General features: G+C 39.5%; 1 protein-coding gene across 1 annotated transcript in view; it reads right to left on the reverse strand.

The window, feature by feature from the left end:
- Positions 1-5,675: 5,675 nt before the first annotated feature.
- Positions 5,676-15,106, reverse strand: part of EGFLAM (EGF like, fibronectin type III and laminin G domains) — a 253,564-nt gene continuing 244,133 nt past the window's right edge. Inside the window, 3 exon segments of the mRNA XM_020996039.2 lie at positions 5,676-6,750; positions 8,335-8,438; positions 9,467-9,550. Coding sequence (XP_020851698.1) covers positions 6,596-6,750; positions 8,335-8,438; positions 9,467-9,550 — 343 coding nt within the window. The 3' untranslated portion in view covers positions 5,676-6,595.

Raw genomic sequence — 15,106 nt, forward strand, 5'->3', positions numbered from 1 at the left:
TAGGATGGAAGTGGGAAAGAAAGCTACCATCTACAAGCCTGCAAGACATAAGGTGGAGCTCAAATGAGCACTGAGGCAGGAGAATTCCATTTTAATGGCAAAAATTATAACTCTCAGGAGTCCCCACATGTGACATGGGTGAAGGCCTTGGGTTGGGATGGAGGAGAAATGCTATGGCTGGCTCTTGAATCCATTAGGTTGTAAGCTCCTTGAGGGCAGGGCCTGTCATGCATCTTATTTTGTGTTCCCAGTGCTTAGCATAGTGCCTGGCCCTAGTAGGTGTTTAAGAAATGTTAATTGAATTAAATTGAATATCTTAGTTGGAAAGGAGTAAATGAAGTCTGTGGGTAGCTAGTGAACAGAGCACTGGACTGGGAATCAGGAAGACTCATCTTCCTGAGTTCAAATCCTGCCTCAGACGCTTACTAGCTGTGTGACCCTGGGCAAGTCACTTAACCCTGTTTGACTCAGAATGAACTAGAGATGGAAGCGGTAAACCAGTCGAAGTATCTTTGCCAAGAAAACCCCAAAAGGAGTCATGGAGGGTAGAACATAACTGAAGAACACCACCAAAGTGAATTACTTGGCTAAACTGCTGAACTTCATTAGATGCAGGTGTTCTCTCTTTCTTCTCACCAACCCCTCTCCAAAGCAGCAGCCCACAAACTAAATGAACTGATGATAAGCCTCCCTTACTGTCTTTAATTCAATCATGAATCCCTTGAGTGACTCAGTAGAACCAAGTGCACCAGCCTTTATAGGTGGCTGCTACGTATGAGGCACTGTGCTAAGTACACAGGATCTGTCTGCCCTCAAAGAGCTTATACTCTACCAGTGAAGCTAACAGAAGTATATGAATAACTATAATACAAGAGAAACTGGGAAAGTGTAAGTGATGCCGAGAACTAAGTTACTTCAGAGAGAGTACCTCAAGGGGCCAGGGGTGAGTGGGTAGAATTGTCTACACTACCCTTATTCCACTTGATCTGTGATCTCACCAATGTGAGTATTCTCTCCAAAAAAGAAGACTGCAACCCATCCATGCCTATCCATCCTTTGTGACTCTTACCTGAGTCTTCCCTAAGTTCATCATAGATCCACTTAAAGAGCTGGGAGGTTTTCTCTCAAAATATCAAATATTCCTGGAGAACATACAGCCTATCCATCAGTTATGCTTCACTCTCAGTGGTGACCAGCCCATCTTTCTTGATGACACATTTCTTTGATTGCTTCTTGGGAATTTATTGAATTCTGGGGTCAGCAAATTATGTCCCCAGGGCCAAATTAAGTCCTCTTCTGTGTATATACAGCCCAAACCATTTCAAGCTAAAGGCCATACAAAAATAGGCAATGGGACAGATTTGGCTTGAGGTCAGAGTTTGTTGACCCTACAGTTCTTTGCTGGTGTTCTGTGTTGCAGCCTGCTCATGGCCACCATGCACCAGCCTGGATGATCTTCTTTTTGTAATTCTTTGTTCCATGCCTTATGGGTATGCAAGAATGCCACCCTCACCCCTTACCCCCACAGTAATACCCAGTTGCAAGAAGGATGGAAAAAAGCAGATGTCTTATTTTTTCTAGACTGTTATAAATTCATTAGCATAACTGAAATGGGTAGAATATAGGTAATACTAATGACCAAAAGATATAGCCCCTCCAGGGACAATCAAGAGCTCTTTTCAGCAACCATGGAGCTGAGGTAGTCCTTCCTCAGGACTTGCATACTTACTTGGTTGGAAAGAGTGTGGAGATGTGAAGCAATAGGAGAAAGGGCAAACAGAGCCAACTAGAGCATTACCTGTCCAGAAAGATGATGCCCTGATTTGGAAAGACTTCTGTTCCTCTTTCCCTTGGTTAAATTTCTTTACTTTTCTTTTCTTTTTCAATTAGTAGGTATTTATTTGTTCTCCATTCTACCCTTACCCCCATCCCCAATTAAAGGAAAAAAAATAGTTAAAACAAATTCCCACATTGTTCTTGGGTAAATTTCTGCTAATGTCACCCCACGCTAACAAAAGGGGCCAGGAGCTCAAGCATACTCCCTCCAAAAAACACATCCCTGGGATCCATAGTCTTTTCCCGTTTCTTCTCTTCCTCCTATAGTCCCCCTCCCCCACCATATCTGCTGCAGTTACCAAGTACATGGTTCATTCAAGTACACAACTATTTTTATGACTGTGAGGGAATGGGGGCACCAGCTATGTAGGGATGAGGTAAGTCACAGCTTCACAATCTCATGTTACGTGGGGAACCTGGCATGAGGTTAAAGCACTTAATAGTCTTCTCACGCTCTGTCATGGCACCAGAGTCAGGCAACTAGACTTATAGTCCTGGCTCTGCCACTAATGAGTTTAAAGACCTTGGACAACTTAATTAACTTTCTCATCTGTTAAGTGAAAAAGTTTGGACTAGAATGATCTCTGAGATCTTTCCAAGTCTACTTCCACGCTGGGTTCTCTTAGTGCTGCTGACTGGGAGGGAAGCAAAGTCCTGTTTGGGTCCCCAGTCAAAAATTCATTTAGCTTCAGATTTAAACTTGTTCCAACATGGTACCAGAAATGTCCAATCTAATGCCCATCCCCTGGCTTCTGCTCATCGATTACCGACTTGCTTTTTCCCGGCTTGGGGACACTCAGAATTTTATTCAGTTTTCCTCGAGAAATCCAACTTAATGGATTCAATTGATTCAGCGCTGATTAGCACTGACTTTTCTTGTCTCTTTAAACCATGCCTAGCCCACTGCTTGGTACATATTGTTGTTGCTACTTAATCATTTCAGTTCTATCTGACTCTTCGTGGCCCCATCTTGGCAAAGATACTAGAGTGGTTTGCCATTTCCTTCTCCAACTCATTTTACAGAGGAGGAAACTGAGGCAAACAAGGTTAAGTGACTTGCCCAGGGTCACACAGCCAGTAAGTGTCTTCCTGACTCCAGGTCCAAGTGCTCTGTCCACTGAGCCACCTTGATACGTAGTAGGTGATCATTAAATGGATCATAGGATCATTTTGCTTACTAGCCTTATTTTACAAATGAGGAAGCTCAGGCCCTGGAAGTATACTGCCTACGGTCACACTGTTAAAAGAATGAATGAACTGTGATATACAAAGACAAAACCTCCCAAAATACAAAAATTAGTCCCTGACCTCAAGAAGCTTACATTCTACTGGGAAAGAGATGGGGGTGAGAGAAAGCCCATAGAACATGCACTTAGATAAATAAATCCAAAACAATTTCTGAAGAAAGAGCACTGACAATTGGGGGAGGGGGAGAGGATCAGGAAAACTTTTGTGCAGGAGGTGGCACCTGAGTGTGGACTTTGAAGGAAGCTAAGGATTCTAGGAGGAAGAAGTGAGGAGGGAAGGCACTCCAGGCATGTGGCACAGCCTAGTCAAAGGCATTGAAGGATGATGTTCAGTTGGGAAACATTTGGTGGGGCTAGTTTGGTTCTAACATCGAATAAGTAAAAGGGAGTAACGTGAACGAGACTGGAGACATAGATGAGAGACCCCCTGCTTTGTCCTTCCTCACCTTGCCCATCCTCTTATGTTTCTGAACCCACAGGATTCTTAAAAGGGCTCATTTCTTTCTAGCTCCCTCCTCTTCTCTGTCTATCATCTGCCTACCTAGGTGACTTGGAGTCTCTAACCCTTCATTAGGGCCACACTTTGGTTCTCGAGAAGACCATTCCCAAGTAGATAAGGATACCACAGTGAAATAATAAACAAAGTGGCTAATGATTTAACATTTGCAAAGCACTTTACATTTATTATCTCATTGATACTCACCACAACCCTGAGATGTATGGAATATTGTTATTCCCATTTTCCACATGAAGAAACTGAGGTTGACTGCGGTTAAGTGACTTGCTCAGGTCCAGTGACTTTACAGCTCACACGGCTATTAAATTTCTGAGTAAGGATTCAAACTCAGGTCTTCCTGACTCTTAAGTCTGGTGCTCTATCTGCTATACCACAATTATAGATTTAGAGTTTAAAGGGATCTTAATTAAAGGTCATCTGATTTAGTGATATCAAACTCCAAAAGAACTGGAGGGCCACTAACCTATACATAAGGACCTCTGTGGGCAACATGTTTACTTAGTTTTAAAATGTAATGTTATCTATGCTTTAGTGTATTTTTATTTATTTTGTTAAATATCCCAATTACATTTTAATTTAGTTCCCACTACTGGGAGTGTTTCAGGCTGCATGCAGCCTGCCAACTGTGTGTTTGACACATCCAATCTAGTTTAACCCTCTCATTAGACAGATGGAGAAACTGAGACCTGAAGAGATTGGGACTTGCCCAGGTTCACGTAGGGCAATTCATCTATTCACTCTGTACCTCAATTTCTTCATCAATGACATGGGGATACCTCTTTCCTATTTAATTAGTCTTATCTGTTTCCCTATATTATCTTGCCAACTAGATTGTGAGCTCCCTGAAGGCATATGCCACATCATCTCCCTATCTCTGGGCCATTGTTTCCTCCCTAGACAACATTTACATTGGGAAAATAGCACACCTACAACTCAATTATACATATTCACAAAGGAATGGTGATTTTGGATAAGTGATTTTTCTCTTTTTTGGGGGGTGTGGGGTGGGGTGGAGGTGGGGAGCCAGGTCTCAGATACAATACTTTTTCTTTAAGAGTGTGACATGAGGTGGTAAGGAGCCATGATCCACCTAGTCACTGTGTGATCTCACCAATTCCCATAACCTTGTGGGACAAGGGCAAGAGAAAAGAATTAGCAGGCAGCTGTTGGCAGGAACTATCCTGCCCACCTCTGATTTGGGCTGGGTAGCAGGATATGCTTACTTTGAGATTCCCAAAGCCAGGATGCTGGAAGTCACTGAGCCTGAGTTTCAGCAACACGGTGTCATGGAATCCAAAGACCTGAGTTTGAATCTTAACTCTGCCACTTACTAATTGGGTGAAACTTACTAGTTAGACAAGCCACTTCAACTTTCCTGAGTCTCAGTTCAACCACACAAGAAAAGGCATAATAATACATACTTGGCCAACCTGCCAGGACTGGGAGGAACAAAGCTCTGATGGATATATGATCTATAAATGTGTTTAAATGGGAGTCATTCTTTTTATGTCCCTCCTACCCCCCAGCCCAAACCTTGTACAGCAATGCTTTTTGAATTGCAGGAACATAATGGATATATGTTGAATGAAAAAGACTGATGCCATGAGTGGGGCTAATTATAGCTCATTTCTTCAGTCAGGTCAGATTTCTCAGCTCCTCGTGTGGACAGGGTGTACAGCTCAAATTTCCCTCAGATGGTCATGCCACTGGGATCTATTCTTCAGGCTATAGAATCACATGCCTAGACATCAAAGGGTTGACCTTTTGGAAGGACAGCTCTTCTCTAGCCCCACATCGATGGCTGTGTCTGCATTCAGGTCACACGAAACGCTTCCTCACGGCACAGTGTAAGCAATGTCAGTTTTTATAGGTTTCAGGAATATGGCCACTACAAGTGGTTAGCAAACCATGCTACATGAATGAATGAAGTGAAATGACTGAGTAGATAGATAGATGAATGAATGAATGAATGAATGAATGAGTGAATGAATGAATGTTCTGGCCCATTGTTATCTTCTTTTTAAGATTTCACTACAATTTTCTCCCCACTCAACATAAAAAGTAATGGCAAAATATTGAGGAACAATATATGTTCAATCCTTTAATCAGCTTAGGTCAGGAAAGCTTCATAATCATACACTCTGAATCATCAATATTGACAAAAGAGAATTGTCAGGCTCCCCATTTCCCACCCTGACCCTAGCCCGGCAAATACCAACCAGTGTCCAGTTGCAAAGTGTTTAAGAACTGAAGGGTACATAATTCACCTAAACTTTCCAAAGGATACTATGTGTTCTGTTCTGCCTCTATAAAAATATACACATACAAAAGTACTTCTACAAAATCATGGTGTCTATTTTCTGAGGTTTGCATTATTTAAAAAAAGGAGGCTTTTAATATTAAGGGTGAACTTGCTAGTCCCCATGATGATTCTGAAATAGTTTCCATAGGGTCGAGTTTCTTCTTTCCTTATGTACATGGCACGGCCAGAATGTGCCGAGGACATAGCAGCAGGTAGCTAAGCAATTTCACAGGGCAGGGTAAGAAAGGGGAACTTCGGGGTCACATAGTCATCCTGCTGTACTAAAAATATCATGAATCAGGAGTGAAGAAAAGCATTTTAATACTGTTCTACCGGATGTTTAAAAAAAAAAGCACTATGACTCACGACACAGTCATGGAACTATTCATCACAGCACAGTGATCTCTGGAATTTGCATTGATGTTTGATCTCTTTAGTCACTATACATTCAGTGGACAATCTGACATTTCCTACACAGAGGATTCAGTGGGATTTGGTCCATAGAGTGTCAGCAGGGAAAGCTGCTGGAATTCCTCTCTTGGTCCGTTCCAGAGTTTCTCATCAGGGTGCTTGTCCTCTTTGATAAGAAAGGAATGCCCTGGGGACTTGGTGTGCAGCATTAGGCTGGATGGCAGGGATATGGGACTTCTGGAGGAAAAATGCTCGCTCTCCCTTGAGGAAGGTTGGCTGCTCTTACTTGGCTCCGCAGGTGTTGATGTTTTTCCCATCAGCTGCATCTTCCACCAGGGAAATGTGGTAATCAGTAGAAAGAGTGAAATGGGAGATACAGCCCACTAGACCTCTCATGTATTGCCTATTTGTATGCAGAGCAATTTCCTTCATTCCACCTGCCAGGGACAGGGAGGGAAGGAGACAGAGTGAGTCAAAAGTGAGATCACAGGACTAGGGAATCACAATATCTCACCATTGGAAGGAATTTAAATTTTGACATCTTTTTGCCTTCTGGGACTAAAAAAAAATTCTACTCCCTCTTCCATATGACAGCTCCTTAAATATTTTAAAAGGTGGCTATTGTGTCCCCCATTCCCAGTCTCCTTCCTCAAGTCTGAGTGCTCTAAACATGTTAATTCTTTCCCATGAATTCAAGACTCTTCACAATGCTGGATGCCTTTTTCTAGAGGCTGTTCAGCTTATCATAGATCAAAGAACCATAGGTTTATAGCTGGAAGATACCTTAGGGTCATGTGTCTAATGCTGAGATTTTTACAGGTAAGGAAACTGAAGCCCCAAAAGGTGAAGTGTTTTGCTCGAATTCAAAGAGGCAGTGTCAGAGTTAGAACTCAACTGTTTTTTCTTAGCTATGCCCCCCATATCTGAGCCCAATACTCCAGATGTGCTCTGACCACGAAAAAATACGACACAGTTGTTTCCCTAGTTCTAGATGCTTCACATTACATTCCCTGAATCTTTCCAGCTTTCTTGAATATGCCTTCACAGCTGATGCACCACTGTCTACTGACTGCTCTATCCCTGTGATCAACTGACCAAAATGAGGAGGGCTCAATCTCAAGTTGACTACTTAGCATTTCACATTCATCTCTCTCCTATGATTAATTGTGCTGATGACTAGGTATAGTTTGATTGCCCTTTGGGCATAGCTCCAAATTGCTTTCCAGAATGGTTGGATCAGTTCACAACTCCACCAATAGTACATTAGCATCCTAATTTTCCCACATGTTCTCCAACATTTATCATTTATCGAACATTTATTCCTTTTCTGTCATGTTAACCAATCCTATGATTAATTGTGAAGGAGTCAAGTAGATGGATATAAATAAGCCATATGTTTACATTCTAGTTAAAGTCACTTCCTTGGAACAAAATGGTCATTGGTGGGGTTTTCCAGTGGAGATATGTCAGTCAGTCAATAAATATTAATTTCAATGAAAAATGGAGTATAAGTAGAGGTCACACCAACTTCAAACAAAATGAGTTACCAACTTTGCTAAACAACATTTAATATTTTTAATCCTATTTTAACTAATTTAAATATTTTATTAATTATGAAGGGATATTTTAAATTTTTTGTGATTATATGGAGGAAGATTTAGAGTTTGAAGTAAGTCTTTACTGGGTTGGGGAGATGTGTCTGGGAACATAAGAATGTCTCCTTTCTTAACCAGGTGGTGCCTGGTTTTGGCAAGTTCTTATTTCCCAAACAAGAAAAGCTTTGTTTCCCCAAGGGGTTGGCCCAGATCTCAAAGGGGTCCTAGCAAGTCCCTTCCAGCCCTTGTTTCCAGCCAAGGAATGAGTGTGGAAGAATTAAAGGCCTCCCAGACTTCCAGCCTGTCATTCATTTGGCTTCAGTCACTGGAACTAGCAGCTACAGGGAACCTGGACCTTAACTTACAGGAAACACCAAGGTAAACAAAAACCTTTAGCTGTAGCCAGGTGTCACCAAACTCACTTACCTACATAGAGATCTCCATTGATATTTAGTTGTCTCATAAGTCCAGGGGATTTGCCAGTTCTAGCTCCATAATCATCCACAGTTATCTTTCCGGACTGGCCATCCCTGGAAAGACAGTCACCATTTTCAATGGTTACTTTATAGACAGCATAATGAAGGATGAGGATTAAGTATGAGAGCAATGCCCCAAACCTGGTGTTTGCAAGAGCTTTCTAACACTCTAATCCTACTTCTGGCATCAAGGGCAGGATTGGGAAGCACAGAAGCCAAAGGGGATTTTGAAAGGCAGAATGGACATCTATCTTCTGGCCACAGTGAACACCTATGGCCCCACCCCTCATCCCCAACCCCCGCAGTGACTATATAAAACAGGGCAAAGAGAGCAAATACCTCTGCCCTGAGAGCAGAGCTCAGTTTGAGGGCTTTTGATTGTTCATTTTGCTGTCCTCCAAGATTTGCTGGATATGAATTTGCTAGACATGACCCTTTCTTGGAAAAGGAGGGGGGGAAAGAGAGAGGGAGACAGGAAGGGGGGGCAGAGAGAGAGAGAGAGAGAGAGAGAGAGAGAGAGAGAGAGAGAGAGAGAGAGAGAGAGAGAGAGAGAGAGAAACAGAGACAGAGAAACAGACAGACAGAGACACAGAGAGACAGAGACAACATAAGGGTCTCCTTTAGTCTTTTCCCATAAGTTAGACAATACTAATGTTCTAATAAGTTTAATTGGCAGATAGAGGTCACATCTTAGCCTCATTCAGAGTATGATACAGGATGAGCAAGTTTGAATGATGGGGGAGGGTAGAGATAAAATGGAAGTAAAATTCCCTGCATTGTTAATTGTGAAATGTATGGGATATCTAGAAGGCCAGGGGTTAGAAAGCTTTCCAGTGGGAGTCAGGGGCAGCTGGAGTTAAAGGCAAAATATTTACTTCAGGAGAGTCGGGTCCAGGAATACTGGGATAATGATGCGGGACCCCCAGGAAGAGGCAACATATGTGTATAGATGTACAAGGAGAGGGTTGGATGAGGCAGGGATGGGGTTGGGAGAATGGGGGATGGTGCTAAACCCAAAACCAGACTCCTGTTTTGATTTGGTTTTTTGACCCTGATTGTCTTGAAGGATGACCCTTACTCACCTGACAGCTTTCACTCTGTGCCACCGGCCATCATTGAAGGATCCGTTCACTACGATGGAAACAACACCACTGCCCAAGTTATAGCTAGAAGCATAGTTGGGGAAGGAGATAGAGAAAAGAGTAAAACTCGAGAATATAATCCAGCTTTGTGCCTACTGGCTGTATTCAAAAAGCGAGGGGGCAACTTAGAATACCATTTTCCCATAGATGCTACATGAGTGATGATGGTGCATTTTCCAGGATAGTTCACGAAGTCCTACTGAATCCATAATATCTCTGAAGGATTTTTTCTTAAATTAAGAGAATTATTTCAGTTAAACTTAATTACCATGTATAATTCTCTTTTCATTCCATCTCAAGAGACCCATCACACCTATTTACCTGACTCACCAGTAATACCAGAATCAAGACAGGGGCTTTGGCAGCAGTGTCTGGGAACAGAAAAGGAGGAGAGAGGAGAGAAGCCCCTGGGCTTTAGTAACTTGTTGACCCTTGATATCAGGAGTTCTTAACATTTTTGTGTGTCTTGAACACCTTTTGCAGTCTGGTGAAGTCTATGAACTCTTTCTTGGAATAAAATTTTTAAATGTGCAAAATAAAATACACAAGGTTGCAGAGGAAAGCAATTATATTGAAATGCAATGATCAAAATATCAAAAAGAGCAGGTTAAAAACTAATGCTCTGTGTGGTAGAGTGGTGGCTAGAAAACCTGGGTTCAAATCCTACCTCTGACATTCACTAGCTACGTGACCCTACATGAGACACAACCAATCTGAGCTTCAGTTTCCTTTGCTGTAAAATGGGGATATAAGGACCTGTTTTACCTACCTCACAAGGCTGTTGTGAATTTCAAATGAAGTAATGAATATAAAGTGCTTTAATAAACTTTAATGTCCTATAGAAATGTCAGTTATTATTACGTTGGCCTAGGAGCAAGCACTTTCCTTCAGTTATATCCATTTAGAGAGAATAGGGCAGCTAGGTTGCACAGTAGATAAGAGTACCAGACCAGGAGTCAGAAAGACCAGAATTCCAATCAGCCTCAGGCACTAATTAGCTGTGTGACTCTGGTCAAGACACTTAACCCTGTTTGCCTCAGTTTCCTCTTCTGTAAAATGAACTGGAAAAGGAAATGGCAAACTACTCCAGTATGGCTGCCAAGAAAACTCCAAAAGGGGTTATGAAGAACTGGATGTGACTGAAAATGATTAAACAACAAAAAGAGAGAAGAATAACACCCTAAAGCAATGTTTTTCTCTAACCTAGTTTTACAAAAACAGAAGTTGTAGCAATAGACAAGCTCATATAATAAACCTGTCTGCACTGGTTGTCCACAATGTGTGCATTCAGCCAAAGTAAAAACCAAAAAAACAACCACATGAATGAAAATTGACTTCTCACTGGTTAAAAGCAGAGTTCAATGAACTATGGATAACATTTGGCTCATGAGCTAAGGTTGGTTTTTACATTTTTAAATAAAGTTTTATTTTATTAAAAAACCACTTATTTTAATTTAAAAACTATTTATTTTGCCATTTGAGAATGGCAAAGACCATCCTTAATCCACAGACCATACAAAAACAGGCTATGGGCCAGATTAGGCCCTCAGGTTTTAGTTTGCCAATCTGGTCTAGAATTGAACATGCCCATAATGTACCACGTTCATGGCAGTCACTCTGGATAGAATGTGTCTAGAATCATTACTGTCCATTTTAATTCTAAAGTTATTTTTCCCCTTTTGCCACAAACATATCTAGTACCAATGCCCATAATAGATAATTTGGTAAAATAACAACAAAAACAACAACAATAACCATTAATAATGATGACATATTGCACTTATTAAGTACCAGGCACTATGCTAATTGCTTTACAATTATTATATCATCTCTTCCTCATAACAATCTTAAGAAGTAGATGCTATTATTACATCCATTTTACAGATGAGGATACTGAGGTTACATGATTTGCCCAGAGTCACACAGCTAGTAAGTGTCTGAGGCTGCATTGGAACTCAGGTCTTCCTGACTCCAGGCCTGGTGCTCTATCCATTTTGAAATCTGGCTATCCCTGGGAAGGATGAAAAAGCAAGAAAGCAAAAATGGTCATAATTAAGATTCCAACAATGGAGCAAACACTCCTGATTCTGGCTCAAGCACTGAATCCCAAACACAGAAGAAAAACAATGATGAACATAATATGAACTCTAATTTGGGTTAACTTCTTGTGACCTGGATGCTCAGTGTGTGTTAGGTTGCCAGCTTTTATAAAATAGCTCTATGGCTCTGGCAAGATTACAGAGGCATTTACAAGCAAAACAGAGTCTTTTAAAATAGAACTCTCTCTCACACTGTTTGAACTTTACTCTCATTGGATTTGGCTCAAAGAAGGAATAACATACACACTCAGTTGGGTAAAAAAATCTATCGTATCAATGGGAAGAGGAAAATAAAAAAGGGGGGCACTGATAGAAAGGAGGGCAGATTAAGGGAGGTGACAGTCAAAAGCAAAACACTGGTAAAGAGGGAGAGGGTGAAAGAAGAGAGGAAAGTATAAACAGGGGGAAAATAGGATGGAAGGACATACACATTTAGTAACCATAACTGTGAATGTGAATGGGATGAACTCTTCCATAAAACAGAAGGGGTTAGCAGAGTGGATTAAAAACCAGAATCCTACAATATGCTGTTTACAAGAAACACATTTGAAGCAGAAAGACACACACAGAATAAAGGTAAAAGGCTGGGGCAGAATATATTATGCTTCAGCTGAAGTAAAAAAAAGCAGGGGTAGTAATCCTGGTCTGAGACAAAGCAAAATAAAAAAATCGATCTAATTAAAAGAGACAAGGAAGGAAACTACATCTTGCTAAAAGGTATCATACAATGAAGTAATTTCAATACTAAACATATATGCGCCAAGTGATATAGCATCCAAATTCTTAGAGAAGAAGTCAAGTGGGTTACAGGAAGAAATAGATAGCAAAATTATACTAGTGGGGAACCTCAACCTCCCTCTCTCAGATGTAGATAAATCTAACCACAAAATAAATAAGAAAGAAGTTAAGGAGGTGAATAGAATTTCAGAAAAGTTAGATATAGATAGACTTCTAGAAAAAAATGAATGAGGATAGAAAGGAATACACCTTTTTCTCACTGGTACATGGCTCCTACACAAAAACTGACCATGTACTAGGGCATAAAAACCTCACAATCCGATGAAAAAAAGGCAGAAATATTAAATGCATCCTTTTCAGATCATGATGCAATAAAAATTGCGTGTAATAAAGGACCATGGAAAGATATACTAAAAATTAATTGGAAATTAATCTAATCCTAAATAATGAGTGGGTCAAACAACAAATCATAGAAATAATCAATAATTCCATCAAAGAGGATGACAATAATGAGACAATATATCAAAATTTATGGGATGCAGTACTTAGGGGAAAATTTATATCTCTAAATGCTTATATGAATAAAACAGAGAAAAAGCAGACCACTGGATTGGGCATGCAATTAAAAAAACTAGAAAAAGAACAAATTAAAAATCCCTAATTAAATACCCAATTAGAAATTCTGAAAAATCAAAGGAGAGATTAATAAAATTGAATGTAAGAAAACCATTGAACTAATAAATAAAATTAAGAGCTGGTTTTACCAAAAAAACCAAACCAAAACAACAACCCAACAATAAAATAGATAAACCTTTGGTTAATCTGACTTAAAAGAAAGAAGAAAACCAAATTACCAACATTAAAAATGAAAAGGGTAAATTTACCACCAATGATGAGGAAATTAAAGCAATAATTAGGAGGTATTTTGCCCAACTATATGCTAATAAATTTGTCAATGTTAGTGAAGTTAATGAATATTCACAAAAATAAAAATCACCCAGATTAACAGAAGAAGAAATAACATACTTAAATAACCCCTATTTTAGAAAAAGAAATTGAACCAGACATCAATGAACTCTGTAAGGGAAAAGCTCCAGGGCCAGATGGATTTACAAGTGAATTCTACCAAACATTTAAAGAACAATTAATTTCAATACTACATAAACTATTTGGAAAAATAAGTGAAGGAGTCCTAGAAAAATAGAACTCTCTCTAAAAAAAGAAAATGTGATGAACTAGGATAATCCTCAACTACTGGCTTATGAAACTAAAGTAAAACTTATATAAGTAATGTATAACTTAGACTTTTCCTTATCTCGTTAAAACCTCTTATCATTCCATCTCTCCCTTTGCTTTATCCTTCTTAAACCTATTTTTCATCCTTATCAACACCTTCAATCCCTCTATCCCTCAGTACTTTCTCAGGCCAATTCTCCTGCTCTGATTGCATTTTCTCCTCTTCTGGTCTTTTTTAAAAAAATGTATTTAGTATTTTATTTTTTCCCCAATTACATGTAAAAATAAATTTTAATATTTGTTTTCAAATCTTTGAGTTCCAAATTCTCTCCCTTCCTCCCTCTCCCCCTTCCCCTGATTGATAAAGCAAGCATGATATAAGTTATACGCATATGTAGTCATGTGAAACATACTTCCATATTAATTATGCTGTGAAAGAAAACATAGGCCAAAAAACTCTCAAGAAACAAAGTAAAAAAAAGTATGCTTAAATCTGTATTCAGACACCATCAGTTCTTAGTCTGGGGATGGATTGCATTTTTCTTCATAAGTCCTTCAGAATTATCTTGAATCATTGTATTGCTAAGAATAGCTAAGTCATTCACAGCTGATCATCTTACAATATTGCTGTTACTTTGTACAAAGTACATTTCACTTTGCACCAGCTCATGTAAGTCTTTCCAGGTTTTTCTGACAGCATCCTGCTCATCATTTCTTATAGAACAATAGTATTCCATCACAACCACATAGCACAATTTGTTCAGCCATTCCCAAATTGATGGGCATCCTCCCAATTTCCAATTCCTTTTTGATGCTTCTCTTGAGACTTATATTTGAAATTTCTGGTCTTTTCATCAAGAATGCTTGAAAGTCCTTTATTTCATTGAATATTAATTTTCCCCCTGAAGGATTATACCCAGTTTTGATAGGCAGGTGATTTTCAGTTGTAATCCTAATTTCTTTGCCTTCCAGAATATCATATTCCAAGCCCTCTGATCATTTAATGTAGAAGCTACTAAATCTTGTGCTATCCTGACTGTGGATCCATAATACCTGAATTATTTCTTTCTAGCTGCTCACAATATTCTCTCCTTGACGTGGGAGCTCTGGAATTTAGCTATAATATTTCTGGGAGTTTTCATTTTGGAATCTCTTTCAGGAGGTGATTGGTGAATTTTTTCAATTCCTATTTTACCCTCTGGTTCTAGAATATCAGGGCAGTTTTCCTTGATAATTTCTTGAAGATGATGTCTAAGGCTATTTTTTTTTATCATGACTTTCAGGTAGTCCAATAATTTTTAAATGATCTCTCCTGGATCTATTTTCCAGGTTAGTTGTTTTTCCAATGATATTTCATGGACTTCTACATTTTCATTCTTTTGATTTCATTTTATTGTTTCTTGATTTCTAAAAAAAAAGTCATTAGTTTCCATTTGCTTAATTGTAATTCTTAAGTAATTATTTTCTTCAGTGAACTTTTGTACCTCCTTTTCCATTTGGCCAATTC

This window comes from Phascolarctos cinereus, unplaced genomic scaffold (genome assembly GCF_003287225.1).
Source record: "Phascolarctos cinereus isolate Bilbo 61053 unplaced genomic scaffold, phaCin_HiC Scaffold_4;HRSCAF=312, whole genome shotgun sequence".
NCBI classification, from domain to species: domain Eukaryota; kingdom Metazoa; phylum Chordata; class Mammalia; order Diprotodontia; family Phascolarctidae; genus Phascolarctos; species Phascolarctos cinereus.